Raw genomic sequence first — 20,683 nt, forward strand, 5'->3', positions numbered from 1 at the left:
AAAAAGATGAGAGGCGTCTGTAATTTACATCATAGGTAGACCTCAACTATGGGAGACAAACTGAGACAAAAAAATCCAGAAAATCACATTGTCTGTTTTTTTATCATTTTATTTGCATATTATGGTGGAAAATAAGTATTTGGTCAGAAACAAAATTTCATCTCAATACTTTGTAATATATCATTTTTTGGCAATGACAGAGGTCAAACGTTTTCTGTAAGTCTTCACAAGGTTGCCACACACTGTTGTTGGTATGTTGGCCCATTCCTCCATGCAGATCTCCTCTAGAGCAGTGATGTTTTTGGCTTTTCGCTTGGCAACACGGACTTTCAACTCCCTCCAAAGGTTTTCTATAGGGTTGAGATCTGGAGACTGGCTAGGCCACTCCAGGACCTTGAAATGCTTCTTACGAAGCCACTCCTTCGTTGCCCTGGCGGTGTGCTTTGGATCATTGTCATGTTGAAAGACCCAGCCACGTTTCATCTTCAATGCCCTTGCTGATGGAAGGAGGTTTGCACTCAAAATCTCACGATACATGGCCCCATTCATTCTTTCATGTACCCGGATCAGTCGTCATGGCCCCTTTGCAGAGAAACAGCCCCAAAGCATGATGTTTCCACCACCATGCTTTACAGTAGGTATGGTGTTTGATGGATGCAACTCAGTATTCTTTTTCCTCCAAACACGACAAGTTGTGTTTCTACCAAACAGTTCCAGTTTGGTTTCATCAGACCATAGGACATTCTCCCAAAACTCCTCTGGATCATCCAAATGCTCTCTAGCAAACTTCAGACGGGCCCGGACATGTACTGGCTTAAGCAGTGGGACACGTCTGGCACTGCAGGATCTGAGTCCATGGTGGCGTAGTGTGTTACTTATGGTAGGCCTTGTTACATTGGTCCCAGCTCTCTGCAGTTCATTCACTAGGTCCCCCCGCGTGGTTCTGGGATTTTTGCTCACCGTTCTTGTGATGATTCTGACCCCATTGGGTGGGATTTTGCGTGGAGCCCCAGATCGAGGGAGATTATCAGTGGTCTTGAATGTCTTCCATTTTCTAATTATTGCTCCCACTGTTGATTTCTTCACTCCAAGCTGGTTGGCTATTGCAGATTCAGTCTTCCCAGCCTGGTGCAGGGCTACAATTTTGTTTCTGGTGTCCTTTGACAGCTCTTTGGTCTTCACCATAGTGGAGTTTGGAGTCAGACTGTTTGAGGGTGTGCACAGGTGTCTTTTTATACTGATAACAAGTTTAAACAGGTGCCATTACTACAGGTAATGAGTGGAGGAAAGAGGAGACTCTTAAAGAAGAAGTTACAGGTCTGTGAGAGCCAGAAATCTTGATTGTTTGTTTCTGACCAAATACTTATTTTCCACCATAATATGCAAATAAAATGATAAATAAACAGACAATGTGATTTTCTGGATTTTTTTGTCTCAGTTTGTCTCCCATAGTTGAGGTCTACCTATGATGTAAATTACAGACGCCTCTCATCTTTTTAAGTGGTGGAACTTGCACTATTGCTGACTGACTAAATACTTTTTTGCCCCACTGTACATACATACTACACACATACTACATACATACTACATACATACTACATACATACTATACATACATCCTACATACATACATACTACATGCATACATACTACATACATACATACTACATACATACTACATACATACATCCTACATACATACTGCATACATACTGCATACATACTACATACATACAAACATACTACATACATACTACATACAGTATATTCATACATTAAATACATATAGACATACAGTACATTAAACATAGATTACATACTCACCATTACTTGTCATTTTGATCCCCGAAGCCAGTGTCAACCTGTAAAAAATATGAAAAAAACATATCTTTTTTGTCCTTCGCGTCCGCCATTTTCTACCGCGCATGCGCGGCAGATAGTCCGCCCCCTCCTCCCCGCACTTCAGAATGGGCAGCGGATGCGTTGAAAAACTGAATCCGCTGCCCACGTCGTGCACAAATTTGACAACGTGCGTCGGTACGTCGGCCTGACGCATAGCGATGGACCCGTACCGACGCAAGTGTGAAAGAGGCCTTTATGAGCGTTGAATTTAAAAAAAAAAAAAACCCGGAAAAAAACGGCGTGGGCTCCCGCGCAATTTTCTGCGCCAGAGGGGGAAAGCCAACGGCCGGGGGCCAATATTTGTAGCCTGCTATGAATATCAGCCCGCAGCTGTCTGCGTAGCCATTACTGGCTATTAAAATAGGGGAACCCCCCCAAAAAATGACGTGGGGTCCCCCTATATTTTATAGCCAGAAAGGCTACGCAGACAGCTGCGGGCTGATATTCATAGCCTAGAGAGGGGCCATGGACATTGCCCCCCCCCCCCCGCGCTACAAATACCAGTCCACAGCCGCCCCAGAAATGGTGCCAATTCCGGCACTTAGCCCCTCTCTTCCCACTCCTGTGTAGCGGTGGGATATGGGGTAATAAGGGGTTAATGTCACCTTGCTATTGTAAGGTGACATTAAGCCGGGTTAATAACGGAGAGGCGTCAATAAGACGCCTATCCATTATTGATCCAATAGTAAGAAAGGGTTAATAAAACACGCCCACATTAGGAAAAAGTATTTTAATATTCTTCATTTAACCATACTTACCATACTTCAGCGCCTGCAAAAAAAAATAATAATAAACCGTATACTACCTGTCCGCCGTAGTCCAATTAATAACGAGTGTCCCACGACGATCTCCTCTATAGAACAGTGACATCGGGTGATGTCACTGCTCAATAGGACCCTCAGTGACACACTGACAGGAGACAATGGATCCTGCAATGCATCACTGAGGTTACTATAGTTCAAAGTGTCACTTTATGGCAATTGCTGCGTGAGAAAATGTCTCACCCAGCAATGCCATAAGTGAGACTAGGGACTATTTTTTTACAGCGGCGGAGGAATACCTTCCTCCCGTCGTTGTGTTCCCGGAGCCCCTAGAGAGCGGTCGCAACAGCTGTTGCTGCCATTCTCCATGGGAGATCGCCGTGGGACACTTGTGGATTTCTGCGGACAGGGAGTATATTGGTTGTTTATTTTTTTTATATTTTTTACAGGTTGACACTGGCGTCGGGGGATCAAAATGACAAGTAATGGTGAGTATGTAATCTATGTTTAATGTACTGTATGTCTATATGTATGTAATGTATTAATGTACTGTATGTAGTATGTATGTATGTAGTATGTATGTAGTATGTTGTATGTATGTATGTAGTGTGTATGTATATAGTATGTATGTATGTATGTATGTAGTATGTGTGTAGTATGTATGTAGTATGTTGTATGTATGTATGTAGTATGTATGTATGTTGTATGTAGCATGTATGTAGTATGTATGTAAGTAGTGTGTATGTATGTAGTATGTACACTCACTGGCCACTTTATTAGGTACACCTGTCCAACTTCTTGTTAACACTTAATTTCTAATCAGCCAATCACATGGCGGCAACTCAGTGCATTTAGGCATGTAGACATGGTCAAGACAATCTCCTGCAGTTCAAACCGAGCATCAGTATGGGGAAGAAAGGTGATTTGAGTGCCTTTGAACGTGGCATGGTTGTTGGTGCCAGAAGGGCTGGTCTGAGTATTTCAGAAACTGCTGATCTACTGGGATTTTCACGCACAACCATCTCTAGGGTTTACAGAGAATGGCCCGAAAAAGAAAAAAAATCCAGTGAGCGGCAGTTCTGTGGGCGGAAATGCCTTGTTGATGCCAGAGGTCAGAGGAGAATGGGCAGACTGGTTCGAGCTGATAGAAAGGCAACAGTGACTCAAATCGCCACCCGTTACAACCAAGGTAGGCCTAAGAGCATCTCTGAACGCACAGTGCGTCGAACTTTGAGGCAGATGGGCTACAGCAGCAGAAGACCACACCGGGTACCACTCCTTTCAGCTAAGAACAGGAAACTGAGGCTACAATTTGCACAAGCTCATCGAAATTGGACAGTAGAAGATTGGAAAAACGTTGCTTGGTCTGATGAGTCTCGATTTCTGCCGCGACATTCGGATGGTAGGGTCAGAATTTGGCGTAAACAACATGAAAGCATGGATCCATCCTGCCTTGTATGGAGCATCTTTGGGATGTGCAGCCGACAAATCTGCGGCAACTGTGTGATGCCATCATGTCAATATGGACCAAAATCTCTGAGGAATGCTTCCAGCACCTTGTTGAATCTATGCCACGAAGAATTGAGGCAGTTCTGAAGGCAAAAGGGGTCCAACCCGTTACTAGCATGGTGTACCTAATAAAGTGGCCGGTGAGTGTATATAGTATGTATGTAGTATGTATGTAGTATGTATGTAGTGTGTATGTATGTGGTATGTATGTAGTATGTATATAGTATGTATGTAGTAAGTATGTAGTATGTATGTAGTATGTATGGAGTATTTTTTTTTTTTTTTCATTCAACACATTAGCCGGATGATGGGACTACTACTGTCCCATTATTGGCTAATATGTCAATCACTGTCAGTGTAGCAGGCATCGTCCGATGGGACTTGTAGTCTCATCGGACGATGCCTGCACACGCAGAGAGCCCCAGCACGCACGCACAGAGGCACGGCAGCCCGCACAGAGGCACGGCACACACACACAGAGCCCCGGCACACACGCACAGAGCCCCGGCACACACGCACAGAGCCCCACGGTCACACACAGACACCGCCCGCACACACACACGCAGTCTCCGCCCATGCACCGCCCACACTCCATTATAGTGCATAATTGCACTATAGGAACTTCCGATTCCAATTTCCGATATCGCAAAAATATCGGAACTCTGTATCAGAATTCTGATACAGCGAATATCGGCCGATACCCGATATTTGCAGTATCGGAATGCTCAACACTAACCACCATACAGTGTCCACATACCACCATAACGTCCACATAATTCCACCATACAGTGTCCACATAACACCTCCGTAGAGTCCACATTACTAACATACAATAGCCACATAATATCACCATACAGTGTCCACATATTACTATCATACAGTGACCACATTACACCTCTACAGTGGCATGTAAAAGTTTGGGCACCCCTGGTCAAAACTACTGTTATTATGAACACCTCCCTTGTTGATTAAATGATCCCTAAAAGGACTAAAATTAAAGATGACACTAAAGATGACTTTGTATTTTAAGCAAAAAAAATTATATATATATATATATATATATATATATATATATATATATATATATATATATATATATACTTACCTTGTAATGTCGCGCATCTGCCACCGGGATCAGCTGAATGACTCATTGTTCCTTCGCGGAATTCACGCAGGCGCAGTAAATCAGACCGCCGCCATCTTTGTGCAGACAGATAGCGGTGGTCACATTAAAACTGTGCATGAGCTCCTCCTGTACAAAGATGGCGGCAGTCAGTGAATCATTCAGCTGATCTCGGCGGCAGCGTGTTCGCAACGATGTTCCGCTGGTTTTACCGCGCAAGAGGCTGCGTACGGCGTATACAGAGTGTGTGGTGCGTATGGCGTATACAGTGTGTGTGTGTGGTGCATACAGTGTATGTGTGTGGTGCGACGGTGTTCCGCTGGTGGTACCGCGCAAGTTTCCATATTGAGACTTGGGTGTCCCAATATGGTGGTCGGTGAACTTCTGCTGCTTGGAATTCTGGGATCTGGACCTTGTGCCAAAAAGCAGCAGCCATGGGTTCTTCTAAGCAGCTGCCTAGCACTCTGAGAATGAAAATGGTGGAGGCCCACAAAGCAGGACAAGGCTATAAGAAAATAGCAAAGCATTTTCAAGTTGCCCTTTCCTCAGTTTGAAATGTAATTAAGAAATGGCAGTTACCGAAACACTGGAGGTCAAGATAAGGTCTGGATGACCAAGCAACATTTCAGAGAGCTGCTCTTAGGATTGCTAGAGAGGCCAATCAGAACACTGGTTTGACTGCAAAAAGATCTTTAGAAAGATTTAGGGTATATGCACACGTTGCAGATTTGCCTGTGGAATTTTCTGTGCCGAATCTTCCTCCCTTGCCAGAAAAAGCAGATGCGGATTTGATGTGTTTTTTTCACGCAGATTTGTATGCGTTTTTGAAAGCTACTGTAAATAAAGATCTATTATTGAACAAAAAAAAAAAAAGAATTGTGAAGTCATTTCTGGTCCAACCTCCTCTTTAACATTTGTCCAACCCACACTCCATTAGATAGATAGATAGATAGATAGATAGATAGATAGATAGATAGAAGGAATGAGATAGACAGATAGATCTATAGATAGATAGATCTATAGATAGATAGATCTATCTATCTATCTATCTATAGAGCTATCTATCGATCGATCAATCAATCGATAGAAAAATGCTTATAGCCGAAACGTCGCCACGCCATGTGGACCTAATAAAGTCCACCTTATTTTGAAACTACGTTTTGGAGTGTTGCCTTGCGTTTTTTACTACTATCGATAGATGTATCTGTCTATCGATAGATAGATCTATCTATAGATAGAAAAAAAAAATCTGTGTTAGGCCGGGGTCACACTTTACGAGAAACTCGCACGAGTCTCGCACCTCAATACCTGGCACTGCCGCTGGCAGCAGTGGGACCGGAGCATTCAGCTACATAAAAATACATGCAGCTGCACACTCTGGTCCCGAGTGTCGGCAGCAGTGCCGGGTGTTGACGTGCGAGACTCGTGTGAGTTTCTCGCAAGTGTGACCCCGGCCTTAAACGCAATATGTTTAATTTAAAAAAAAGTTTAAAAAAAATAGCGTGGGCTTCCGCGCAATTTTCAAGTCCAGAGTAGGAAAGCCGGCGACTGGGGGCCAATGTTTATAGCCTGGGAAGGGGGTAATACCCATGGATCTTCCCAGGCTACGAATATCAGCCCGCAGCTGTCTGCGTAGCCTTTACTGGCTATTAAAATAGGGGGACCCCCCAAAAAATGATGTGGGGTCCTCCTATAATTTATAGCCATAAAGGCTATGCAGACAGCTGCGGGCTGATATTCATAGCCTAGAGAGGGTCCATGGATATTGCTCCCCCCCCCCCCCCCCGGCTACAAATACCAGAACCCAGCCGCTCCAGAAATTCAGGCGCTTAGCTTCTCCCTTCCCACTGCCCTGTAGAGGTGGCATATGGGGTAATGAGGGGTTAATGTCACCTTTGTATTGTAGGGTGACATCAAGCCCGGTTAGTAATGGAGAGGCGTCAATAAGACACCTATCCATTACTAATCCTATAGTAGTGAAAGAGTTAAAAAAAGACACAGCCAGAAAAAAGTATTTTAATATTCTTAATTTCACCATACTTACAATCACACCTAATTACCCGAAGCCATCGATCACCTGCAAAAAATAAAAAATAATAAACCAACCATATACGCCATGTCCAACGCAGTCCAATTAATAACGAGTGTTCCACGACGATCTCCCCTACAGCACAGTGACATCAGGTGATGTCACTGCTCTCCAGGGCCTCCTGTGACAATGGCTCCTGCAGTGCATCACTGAAGAGGTTACTTGAGTTCATTGTCTCGCTTTACGGCAATACTGCTTGGGAATTTTATCACACAGCGTTGCTGGTGAGAGAATGAACTTAAGTGACCCCTCTCCCAGCAGCGGCGGAGGGATATACATCGCAGAGGATTACCTCCGCTGTTCATCGCGGAGCCCCTGTAGAGCGCTGACATCGCCCGATGTCACTGTTCTACACGGGAGATCATCGTGGGACACTCGTTATTAACTGGACTACGGCGGAAAGGTAAGTATAGGTTGGTTTATTATGTTATTTTTATTACAGGAGAATCAAGGGCTTCGGGGACTATGTGCTTGGTAAGTATGTACTCTATGTTATATGTTGTATGTTCTGTGTATGTACTGTATATTATATGTTCTATATGTTTTTTTACTACTGAACACAACCATTGTCTGATGAGACTACTTTCCCATCATCGGCAATGCTGTCACTGTGAGCATTCATTGCCTGATGGGAGCAGTAATCCCATAAAACAATGACTGCTTACACAGACCCGCACACACACACAGGGACACACGCACACAGACCCGCACACAGACACAGATTCACGCAGACCCCGACACACACACAAACATGCACATAGCTCCGCCCAGGCACTCCCTTCTCACGATCTGCAGCGTTTCATCCGCAGCAAAACTGCAGATCTTTTTTACATCTGCGGGTTTGCTGAGGATTTGCCTGACACAATGGAAGTCAATGGGTGCAGAAACGCTGCAGATCAGCCAAAAGAATTGACATGCTGCGGGAAAAAAAAGCTGCGATTCCGAACATTTTTTTCCACAGCATGTGCAGAACAAATGTCAATTTCACATAGACTAACATTGGCTGTTAACTACACTGCGTATTTGATGCGAATCCGTGCGGCCAAAAACGCCACGGAAACGCATCAAAATCCGCAACGTGTGCACATAGCCTTAGCAGTCTCTAGAGTTGTGGCACATTGTTCTACTGTTCAGAAACACCTGCACAAATAGCCTTCATGGAAGAGTTAGAGGAAATCCTCTCCTGCGTCCTCACCATAAAATTCAGGGTCAGACGTATGCAAAAGGACATCTAAACAAGCTTGATGCATTTTGGAAACAAGTCCTGTGGACCAATGAGGGTAGAATAGAACTCTGTGGCCACAATGATCAAAGGTATATGTGGAGAAAAAAGGGCACAGAACTTCAGGAAAAGAACATCTCGCCAACTACCGCTATTAAGCATCGGGGTGGATCAATCATGCTTTGGTGTTGTGCTGCAGCCAATAGCATGGGGATCATTTCACTGGTACAGGGAGGGATGGATTAAATGAAATCTTAACAAATTCTTGGTACAAACATAACACCATCTGTAAAAAAAAAATCTGAAGGTGAAAAGAGGATGGCTTCTACAAATAGATAATTATCCTAAACAGACGTAAAAAAACACAATAAGCAGCCATAAAAGGCACAACCTAAAGGTTTTACAATGGCCCTCACAGTCCCCTGATCTGAACATCATTGGAAATATGTGGCTAGACCTCAAATAGCAGGGGAAGCAAGATGACCCAGGAATCTCACAGAACTGGGGGAATTCTCCAAGGAAGAATGGATGAAAATCCCTCACACAAGAATTGTCTGGCTACAAAAAGTGTTTGTAAGATGTGATACCTGCTAAAAAGGGGATGCTACTAGGTACTAACCATGCAGGGTGCCCAATCTTTGGAATCAGCCCATTTTCATTTTTGTAATTTTTTAAATGTAAAGATGAAAAAAAAAATAAAAATGTTTTTTTTTTTTTTTTTTTGGGGGGGGGGGGGGTGTGTGTCATCTTTAACACCTTTAACTGTAAGCCTTTTCATTTTCAACTTGCTTAAAAGAGGTTGTCCACTACTAGCAACCCCTTCTTCAACTGAATGTTTGGTCCCAATAAAAAAAAAAAAAAAGGATACTCATCTCCCGTACTGGCACCGTTCCAGCACTCGCAGTCCCAGAGCTCTGATGCGGTGGAATGACACGTGGTGCCCAATCAGTGCTGGCATCACTGTCCCCGCCTTCATACGGATTGAACATGAGGAGGAAGCCAGGGCTGCAGATAATCTCTGACGTCCACTTCATGTTAAATCCATACGAAGGCGGGGACAGTGACGCCAGCGCTGATTGAGCACCACGTGTCATTCCACCGCATCAGAGCTTCAGGACTGCGAGTGCTGACACTGCTGGAACGGCGCCAGTACGCGAGGCGAGTATAGTTTTTTTAATTTTATCGGGGCCAAACATTTAATTCAAGAAAGGGTTGTACTAGTATTGGACAACCCCTTTAACTGTTCACAGTAGCTGTCATTTTGACCAGAGGTGTCCAAACTTTTACAAGCCACTGTACAGTGGTCAAAATAAGTATTTGTTACACTGCTGATTTTCCAAGTTTTCCCACCTACAGAGAATGGAGAGGTCTGTAATTGTTATCATAGGTACACTTCACCTGTGAGAGACAGAATCTAAAAATAAAATCCAGAAAATAACATTGCATGATTGTTACATAATTAATTTGCATTTTATTGCAATAAATAAGTATTTGATAGCCGACCAACCAGCAAGACTTCTGGCTCTCACAGACCTCTTAGTTCTTCTGTAACAAGCTTCCTACTCTGCACCTGAATTAATTGCACCTGTCTGAACTCATTACCTGTATAATAGAGACCTGTCCACACACTGAATCACACTCCAACCTCTCCACCATGGCCAAGACCAAACAGCTGTCTAAGGACACCAGTGACAAAATTGTAGACCTGCACAAGGTTGGGATGGGCTACAGGACAATAGGCAAGCAGCTTGGTGAGAAGGCAGCAACTGTTGGTACAATTATAAGAAAATGGCAGAAACAGAAGATGACTGTCAATCTTCCTCGGTCTGGGGCTCCATGAAAGATCCCGCCTCGTGGGGTAAGGATGATTCAGGGAAAGGTCAGTAATCAGCCAAGGACTACACGGGAGGACCTGTTCAATGATCTGAAGACAGCTGGGACCACAGTCTCAAACATTACCATTAGTAACACACTATGCCATCATGGATTCAAATCCTGCAGGCCAGGCAAGGTCCCCCTGCTCACACCAGCACATGTCCTGGCCTGTTTGATGTCCGTCAATAACCATCTGGATGATCCAGAGGAGGCATGGGAGAAGGTCATGTGGCCAGTTGAGACCAAAACAGAACTTTTTGGTATCCACTCAACCTCGCCGTATTTGGAGGAAGATGAAGGATGAGTACAACCCCAAGAACACCACCCCAACCGTGAAGCATGGTGGGGAAAACATCATACTTTGGGGGTGCTTTTCTGCAAAGGGGACAAGACGATTGCTCCATATTGAAGGGAGGATAGATGGGGTCATGTGTAGTGAGATTTTGGCCAACAACCTTCTTCCCTCAGTAAGAGAATTGAAGATAGGTCATGGCTGGGTCCTCCAGCATGACAAATGCATCTAAGGAGTGGCTCTGTAAGGCCGGGGTCAGACTAGCGTATGGCATCGGATGCGATATGCTAATGACCTTCGGCTCCTGCTCTGCTGTGAGCAGGAGCCAAGTGTCACGCGTCTGTGCTCCGAGTCTCTTGCACAGAGCGGATCGGAGCACAGCTGCGGAGGAGGAGGAGGAGAAATGAATTTCTCCATCTCCTCCATTGCTGGGGTCCGCTTATAACGCACAGCACTCGGATGATATCCGAGTGGTGTGCGCTGTCTCACTCTCACCCATAGGCTTATATGGGTGCGAGTGAGCCGAGAGCCGAGAGTCAGCCAAGTGTCCGTGACAATCGCAGCATGCTGCAATTTCACTTGCACGATGTAAACGGCCAAGATAAAAAACAACATGGGAGCTGCTCCATAGACGAATACTGGTCTGAGTGCTATGCGATGTTTTATCACATAGCACTCGTCCATATTCATTGCTAGTGTGACCCCGGCATAAGAAGCAGTTCAGGGTCCTGGAGTGGCCTAGCCAGTCTCCAGTCCTGAACCCAATAAAAAAATGTTTGGAGGGAGCTGAAACTCAATGTTGCCCAGCGACAACCCCAAAACCTGAAAGATCTGGAGAAGATCTGTATGGAGGAGTGGGCTAAAATCCCTGCAGCAGTGTGTGCAAACTAGGTCAAGAACTACAGGAAACGTCTGGCCTCTGTAACTGCAAACAAAGGTTTCTGTACCAAGTATTAAGTTCTGTTTTTCTATTGTATCAAATGCTTATTTCATGCAACACAATGAAAATTAATTATGTAAAAATCATACCATGTGATTTTCTGGATTTTATTTTTAGATTCTGTCTCACAGGTGAGAGATCTCTCCAACCTTGGTAGGTGGGAAAAGTAGCAAAATCGGCAATGTATCACATGCTTACCATATTTTCCCCACTGCATACAGTGTCCACATAACACCTCCATACAGTGCCCACATTACACCTCCATACAGTGCCCACTAACACCATACAGTGCCAAAATAACACCTCCACACAGTGCCCACATTATACCTCCATACAGTACCCACATAACTCCATACGGTGCCCACATTACACCTCCATACAGTACCCACATTACACTTCCATACAGTACCCACATTACACCTCCATACAGTGCTCACATTACACCTCCATACAGTGCCCACATTACACCTCCATACAGTGCTCACATTACACCTCCATAGTGTCCACATTACACCTCCATACAGTGCCCACATTACACCTCCATACAGTGCCAAAATAACACCTCCACACAGTGCCCACATTATACCTCCATACAGTACCCACATTACTCCATACGGTGCCCACATTACACCTCCATACAGTACCCACATTACACCTCCATACAGTGTCCACTAACACCCAACAGTGCCCACATTATACTTCCATACAGTGTCCACATTACACCTCCATAGTTTCCACATTACACTTCCATACAGTGTCCACTAACACCATACAGCACCCACATTACACCTCCATACAGTGTCCACTAACACCCAACAGTGCCAACATTATACTTCCATACAGTGTCCACATTACACCTCTCACAGGTGAGAGATCTCTCCAACCTTGGTAGGTGGGAAAAGTAGCAAAATCGGCAATGTATCACATGCTTACCATATTTTACCCCCACTGCATACAGTGTCCACATAACACCTCCATACAGTGCCCCACATAACACCTCCATACAGTGCCCACTAACACCATACAGTGCCCAAAAAACACCTCCACACAGTGCCCACATTACACCTCCATACAGTACCCACATTACACCTCCATACAGTGCCCACATTACACCTCCATACAGTGCCCACATTACACCTCCATACAGTGCCCACATTACACCTCCATACAGTACCCACATTACACCTCCATACAGTACCAACATTACACCTCCATATAGTGCCCACTAACACCATACAGTACCCACATTACACCTCCATACAGTACCCACATTACACCTCCATACAGTGCCCACATTACACCTCCATACAGTGCCCACATTACACCTCGATACAGTGCCCACATTACACCTCCATACAGTGATCACATTACACCTCCATACAGTGTCCACATTACACCTCCATACAGTACCCACGTTACACCTCCATACAGTACCCACATTACACCTCCATACAGTGCCCACTAACACCATACAGTACCCACATTACACCTCCATACAGTGCCCACTAACACCATACAGTGTCCACATAACACCTCCATACAGTGTCCACATTACACCTCCATACAGTGTTCATATTACACCTCCATACAGTGTCCACTAACACCCAACAGTGCCCACATTATACTTCCATACAGTGTCCACATTACACCTCCATAGTTTCCACATTACACTTCCATACAGTGTCCACTAACACCATACAGCACCCACATTACACCTCCATACAGTGTCCACTAACACCCAACAGTGCCAACATTATACTTCCATACAGTGTCCACATTACACCTCTCACAGGTGAGAGATCTCTCCAACCTTGGTAGGTGGGAAAAGTAGCAAAATCGGCAATGTATCACATGCTTACCATATTTTACCCCCACTGCATACAGTGTCCACATAACACCTCCATACAGTGCCCCACATAACACCTCCATACAGTGCCCACTAACACCATACAGTGCCAAAATAACACCTCCACACAGTGCCCACATTACACCTCCATACAGTACCAGCATTACACCTCCATACAGTGCCCACATTACACCTCCATACAGTGCCCACATTACACCTCCATACAGTGCTCACATTACACCTCCATACAGTGTCCACATTACACCTCCATACAGTGCCCACATTACACCTCCATACAGTGCCCACATTACACCTCCATACAGTACCCACATTACACCTCCATACAGTACCAACATTACACCTCCATATAGTGCCCACTAACACCATACAGTACCCACATTAAACCTCCATACAGTGCCCACTATCACCATACATTGTCCACATAACACGTCCATACAGTGTCCACATTACACCTCCATACAGTGTCCACATTACACCTCCATACAGTGTTCACTAACACCCAACAGTGCCCACATTACACCTCCATACAGTGCCCACATTACACCTCCATACAGTACCCACATTACACCTCCATACAGTGCCCACTAACACCATACAGTACCCACATTAAACCTCCATACAGTGCCCACTAATACCATACAGTGTCCACATTACACCTCCATACAGTGTCCACTAACACCCAACAGTGCCCACATTATACTTCCATACAGTGTCCACATTACACCTCCATAGTGTCCACATTATACCTCTATACAGTGCCCATATTACACCTCCATACAGTGTCCACTAACACCATACAGCACCCACATTACACCTCCATACAGTGTCCACTAACACCCAACAGTGCCCACATTATACTTCCATACAGTGTCCACATTACACCTCCATACAGTGTCCACATTACACCTCCATACAGTGTCCACTAACACCCAACAGTGCCCACATTATACTTCCATACAGTGTCCACATTACACCTCCATACAGTGCCCATATTACACCTCCATACAGTGTCCACTAACCCCATACAGCACCCACATTACACCTCCATACAGTGCCCACTAACACCCAACAGTGCCCACATTATACTTCCATACAGTGTCCACATTACACCTCCATAGTGTCCACATTACACCTCCATACAGTGCCCATATTACACCTCCATACAGTGTCCACTAACACCATACAGCACCCACATTACACCTCCATACAGTGTCCACTAACACCCAACAGTGCCCACATTATACTTCCATACAGTGTCCACATTACACCTCCATACAGTGTCCACTAACACCCAACAGTGCCCACATTATACTTCCATACAGTGTCCACATTACACCTCCATACAGTGTTCACTAACACCCAACAGTGCCCACATTATACTTCCATACAGTGTCCACTAACACCATACAGTGCCCACATATTACCACCAGGTGTTATAATAACAGAGCTATACAATATATAATACATCTATATAATTAATAGGTGTAGTTGCGGTGGTGGCATGCCTGGGGTGTCAGGTCACGCCTCCTGAAGAAGCTGTGTGAAACGCGCGTCGGGGCAGAGGGACGCCGAGGTTTATCCCTATGTGGCTGACAATAAGGTATACCTTTTTGATATGCATATATATGCTTTTGTGCGGGGGGGATTGCCTATCATTATATTTAGAGTATTAGCGTTAAGCTACCCAGTTATTGCCATATAAATATGGTTTGGTAGGCATATATACCCCTGACTATTACTTATTTGCATTGATGTATTAAGCTATATATGACATTTGATATGCAATATTTAACTTAGTCAGTCCATTATAACTTTTTGGGCTAACCTATGGCAGAGTTGTCCCTTTTTTGTGGTTCCAGTACCCTTTCTTGTTGTAGCAATTTATATGGTTTTATGATTATTAATTAATTATTAATGTTAATTCTAATAAAAAATTGGTTTTATAGTACCATGGTTGAGATCAGTGTATTCCTTGATCACACCTTATGTGAGATATATAATTGTTAATGGTACTGTGTCACCCATAAGGGAGGGACGTTAAAAAACAAGTATTGAGCACATTATTGTGTATATATATAATTAATAGGTGTAGTTGCGGTGGTCGCACGCCTGGGGTGTCAGGTCATCTGTAACCCTCCTTCAGGGGCAGTGGGTAAAGTCTTTGTGGTCGTACACCCCAGAGGTTGGCCCCGGCTTTGAGAATTGGGGGCCCACAGTAATCACAAGACGATCACTAATATAAACTCACAAATATGGGGTTTCTGTGCCTCTAAACAAAGCGGTGACTTGTATTCCATGTCATACTGGAAGAATGAAGGGAGTGTGGCTATTGGGGGGACGATCACTGCGTCCATTGCTTATGTTAATACGATGTATTCTGATGAGACATTGTGACAGGATGATGGAGGAGGCTTTTACGCGGGATCATCTCCTGGTGGATCGGAGCCAATTCACTAATGATCTGGAGACAGCGCCAGAATTCATTACAAAGAAAGGATGGATCAGGGGGGAGCACCAGTCCTCATGGTCAGCATAGAGGTGCAGCCCCCCCAAAAATGGAGGACAACAGAGGCCTAATAATTACATTCAGGCAGTTGTATGTGGGAAAGCTGGGTGATGACATTTGCAGCGGCAATAATAGCCGTAATGGTGGTTCCCCTGCTGTCCAGATCTGTAAATATAACACCTGACTAGTCGCACATTGATAAACCCCCTCATATCACTGATAGAGGGGCACACTGAGTGACCATCCCCATGGAATCACAACATTGTAGTTTTATAGCAACTCCGATTCACACATCCAAAATCAGGGTAGAAACCAATCCCTGTATTATTATATAGGCATATCTGCCATTCAGGACTAATGAAAAGCTGGGTGACAACTACTATGCGAGCTGAGGTAGGAACACTGGTGATTTTCAAGCTTTCCCAGATACAAAACTAAAGTAGAAATCCATCCCTGTATAACTCCTATATAACCATCTCTGCCATTCAGGACTATGGAGAAGTTGAGTGACAACCCCTGTAAGAGCTATGATAGTAATATTGGTGACTACTCAGGTTTTTCGAGACCCTCAGATACAAAACTTAGGAGGAAACACATTAATGACTACTGGTATATAGGATTATCTACCATTCGAACAGGAAATCGCCCAAACCTCACCCACATGTAAATATTTATTGTACTCTATTTATATATATTAACAGATACATTGTTACTATTATTATTATATCCATTATTATCATTACTAACAGATACATTGTCACTATTATTATTTCTATTATTAGATACAGTATTACTATTATTATAGCCAATGTTACTACTAATAGATACATTGATACTATTAAATAGAGTGTTATTAGTAGTAAATATCCGCACAGTCACACACACGACAATCAGACGCTGCAGACCTGACCGATCGGTCGTCGCTCCCGGTAATCGCCAGCGGTTTGGTTGGGTGGACGGCCAGGGCCCAGAGCTCGCCCTCACAGTGTCCCTGCATTATCAGGAAAGGTTTATTCCGCTCGTGCACCACAACCTCAAAGATCTCGCTGTCCTGAGTCCCCACCAGTATATGGTCTCCCCTCCAGCACACGCTGCGCACGGATAAACCTGGAAGCACAAGGGGCGGCATTAGTACAAAATGTGCTAATACGGGTTACTTGTAATATTAGGCACAAAGTATAACAGCTGTAAAATTAAAGGGGATAGCTGGGACTTTACAAAAAAAAAAAATGTACCTAGGCACTAACAGGCAGGCAATTGCCTCTTGTGCACGGCACCGTTCTCACCCTATTCTATCCGATGTCTGATCAATGGGAGTGCAACACTCGGCGACCCCGCCGATCAGCAACTCCCATTGTTTTCAGAGGCCTCAACTGCGTAGTTATGGATCTGCACAACACAGCTCCATTGATTTAAATAGACGGCGAATGTGCAGTACCTGGCCGTGACCACTATGCAGCTAATGGCACTGTGCATGTAGATCTGTAACTGAGCAGTTGCGGCCTCCACTAACACCGGGAACAGCTAATCGGCAGGGGTGCCGGGAGTCGCACACCCACCGATCAGTCATTGATGACCTATCCCAAGGATAGGCCATTAATATTACAGTTCCGGATAAGGCTACTTTCACACTAGCGTCGTACTCGGCCCGTCGCAGAGCGTCGGGCCGACGTACCGACGCTAGCGTTGTTTGTGCTGCACAACGGGTGCAGCGGATGCTGATTTTCAGCGCATCCGCTGCCCCATTGTGAGGTGCGGGGAGGAGGGGGCGGAGTTCCAGCCGCACATGCGCGGTCGGAAAAGACGTTCTCGACACAGCAAAAAACGTTACAAGCAAGGTTTTTTGCTGCCGACGGTCCGCCACAACACGACGCAACCGTCGCATGACGGTTGCGTCGTGTGTCAATGCGTCGCTAATGTTAGTCAATGGGGAAAAAACGCATCCTGCAGACAACTTTGCAGGATGCGTTTTTTCGCCAAAACGACGCATTGCGACGTATTGCAAAAAACGCTAGTGTGAAAGTACCCTAACACTTTAAGAACCTCTCATAATAGTGCCACCTGGTGGTCAAAAAAATCAATAAAAAAAAAAACCCTACAGCATTTATTTTCTGCTGCAAACATTTTGTGTGGTGCAAATAATTATGGAGGACATCATGATTTCCTCCCAGCTGTCCCAGAATCTGGAATGTCAACCATACTTACTATCTTTACAGAACGAGGCAGGAGTCTGGGAAAGCTCCACTGTACACATGATTAGGGCTGTCCCACACGTCCAGATAATTCCGGTACCGGAATAAATCGGTACCGGAGTTATCCGTGTCCGTGTGCCTGGGAACTCACGGAGGCCATACGTGCGGCACACGTGTGCCGCCCGTATGGCGAGTGGGTACCACACGGAGCGTGTGGTACCCACTCTGCATGGTGCTGAAGCTGCGATTCATATCCTCTCTGCAGTAGCGTTTGCTGTAGAGAAAATATGAAGAATAGTGTTTAAAATAAAGATCCATGTGTCCGCCGCCCCCCCACCCCCTGTGCGCCCCCCCGCTGGTCAGAAAATACTTACCCGCCTCCCTCGCTGCTTCCTGGTCTGGCCGCGGCTTCTCCTGCATGCGGTCACGTGGGGCCGATCATTTACAGTCATGAATATGTGGCTCCACCTCCCATAGGGGCGGAGCCGACTATTCATGATTGTAAATGATCGGCCCCACGTGACCGCATACAGTAGGAGGCGCGGCCAGACCAGGAAGGAGCGAGGGAGCGGGTGAGTATTTTCTGACCAGCGGGGGGGCGCACAGGGGGTGGGGGGCGGCGGACACATGGATCTTTATTTTTAACACTATTCTTCATATTTTCTCAACAGCAAACGCTGCTACAGGGAAGATATGAATACCGGCTTCAGCACCATGTGGGGGGGACAGCGCTTACTGTAGCGCTGTCTCCTGCACGCACACGGACCCCAGACGGAGAATGTCCATGTGAGGTCCGTGTTTTACGCGGACCCATTGACTCTATTGGGTCCGTGTAAAACGTGCGCTCCCACGAACACTGACATGTCTCCGTGTTTGGCACACGGAGACACGGTCCACAAAAAATCAATGACATCTGCACAGATGCATTGATTTTTATGGGTCTACGTGTGTCAGTGTCTCCGGTACGTGAGGAAACTGTCACCTCACGTACCGGAATCACTGACGTGTGAAACCGGCCTTAGGGAGTATGGGATAGAAGAATGGCGGCATATGGCCAACACCCAGCTTTGAGTTATTAAAAGCACACCATCGCCAAACCTGGAGATAAGCGAATCAATATGCAAAGACCCATGTCCAGGGGCCACATCGGTGGTCAATAGCTGCCTGATGGGAGCCCAGCGGACCTCCTCCTATGTGTGGACATCCACAATGCATCACCATCGTCAAATCACAAGAGGAGCCGAGGTCTCCAGCATGCGGAGGAGGCTCGCAGATTCCTGACCGCTAAAGTATCCTGTGATTTGATTCAGACATCTCTAACAAAAATATATTAAAATATGGCGCCATTATGAAATAATGAATAGCTCATGAAGGAACTTAATCCATTTCCTGAAGCTGCAGGGAGCGCATTTTCCACCAGGGGGCGCTCTTTGTAATCGCAGACCCTGGGCGACTGCCATCTGTAGCGTCATAAAAAATTGGGTCAGTGGAGAGATATGATTTCATTCTCAGCCACAGACGGGAAATTCTCCTTCATTTATGGGCACTGCGGAGACATCTCAGATCCCATTGAGGTGAACTGACCATGACGAGAGCATCGCCCCTACAGAACAAGTAATAGGGTGTATTATGTGCGCCCCCTCACACTGGACCATATGACCAATCCGGCTGTGTCCATCCATGTGCATCTATTTAGTTGGCTGTACTTTTGCATATTCAACTATTTTGGATGTTCTTGACATTTTCGTTCACACCCCCCCCGTCTCTTTCAGAGGCTCCGCTGTACCTTTATATCCTTGGTCTGTTTCCCTGAGATCAATAACAGTAATAGGTTTAAAGTTTAAATCCCACAGACGCACGCAGCCGTCCCGTCCACCAGTGGCAAATCCCTCCTCGCAGGCATTCATGCTGAAGATCCCTGCCTGGAAGAGAAAGGGTTAACGGATTAGTGGGGGGGATCTCATCTGGATGGAAGTTACTGGTTTTCCTTGTGGGATTTCTGCTCAGATATAGAGATTATTATGGTCACTCTGTGCAGAAACTAACCTTCCCCATCCCACCCCTGCTGCTCACACAGCTGAGGGTTTGTTACAATGCATCAACGCAGGCAATCCCCAGTGAGCAAAACTAAGCAAGAACATTACAGGGCAGGCGAGAGACTTGTGCTAGCTATATAGGGTCCTATTGTTTGTGTTTCTATTCACTGTCAGAAAGCAGAGACCTTGAAAATATATTTGCAAATTGCATAATTTTTCAAGCTGGCAAATATATTATTGTCTACAGGAACCTGGAGACGGCCCTTTAATGATTCCTCAGATGGCGATCTACTGTAGATAATGGAGGGGTGGCTCTCGTGGAGGACTACAAGTTTCAGCACACCCCGTGTGCACCGATGGCAGCGCTGC

General features: G+C 45.3%; 1 protein-coding gene across 7 annotated transcripts in view; it reads right to left on the bottom strand.

Moving 5' to 3' along the window:
- The window catches only part of EML5 (EMAP like 5), a 175,615-nt gene that overhangs the window by 62,360 nt on the left and 92,572 nt on the right, over positions 1-20,683 (bottom strand). For all 7 annotated transcript variants that reach the window (XM_077267584.1, XM_077267583.1, XM_077267582.1 and 4 more), the window contains 2 exons: positions 20,065-20,200; positions 16,992-17,193 (listed from right to left, as the gene is read on the bottom strand). In XM_077267584.1, coding sequence (XP_077123699.1) covers positions 16,992-17,193; positions 20,065-20,200 — 338 coding nt within the window. The remainder of the gene's footprint in view (positions 1-16,991; positions 17,194-20,064; positions 20,201-20,683) is intronic.

Source organism: Ranitomeya variabilis, chromosome 1 (genome assembly GCF_051348905.1).
Source record: "Ranitomeya variabilis isolate aRanVar5 chromosome 1, aRanVar5.hap1, whole genome shotgun sequence".
In the NCBI taxonomy this organism is placed as follows: Eukaryota; Metazoa; Chordata; class Amphibia; order Anura; family Dendrobatidae; genus Ranitomeya; species Ranitomeya variabilis.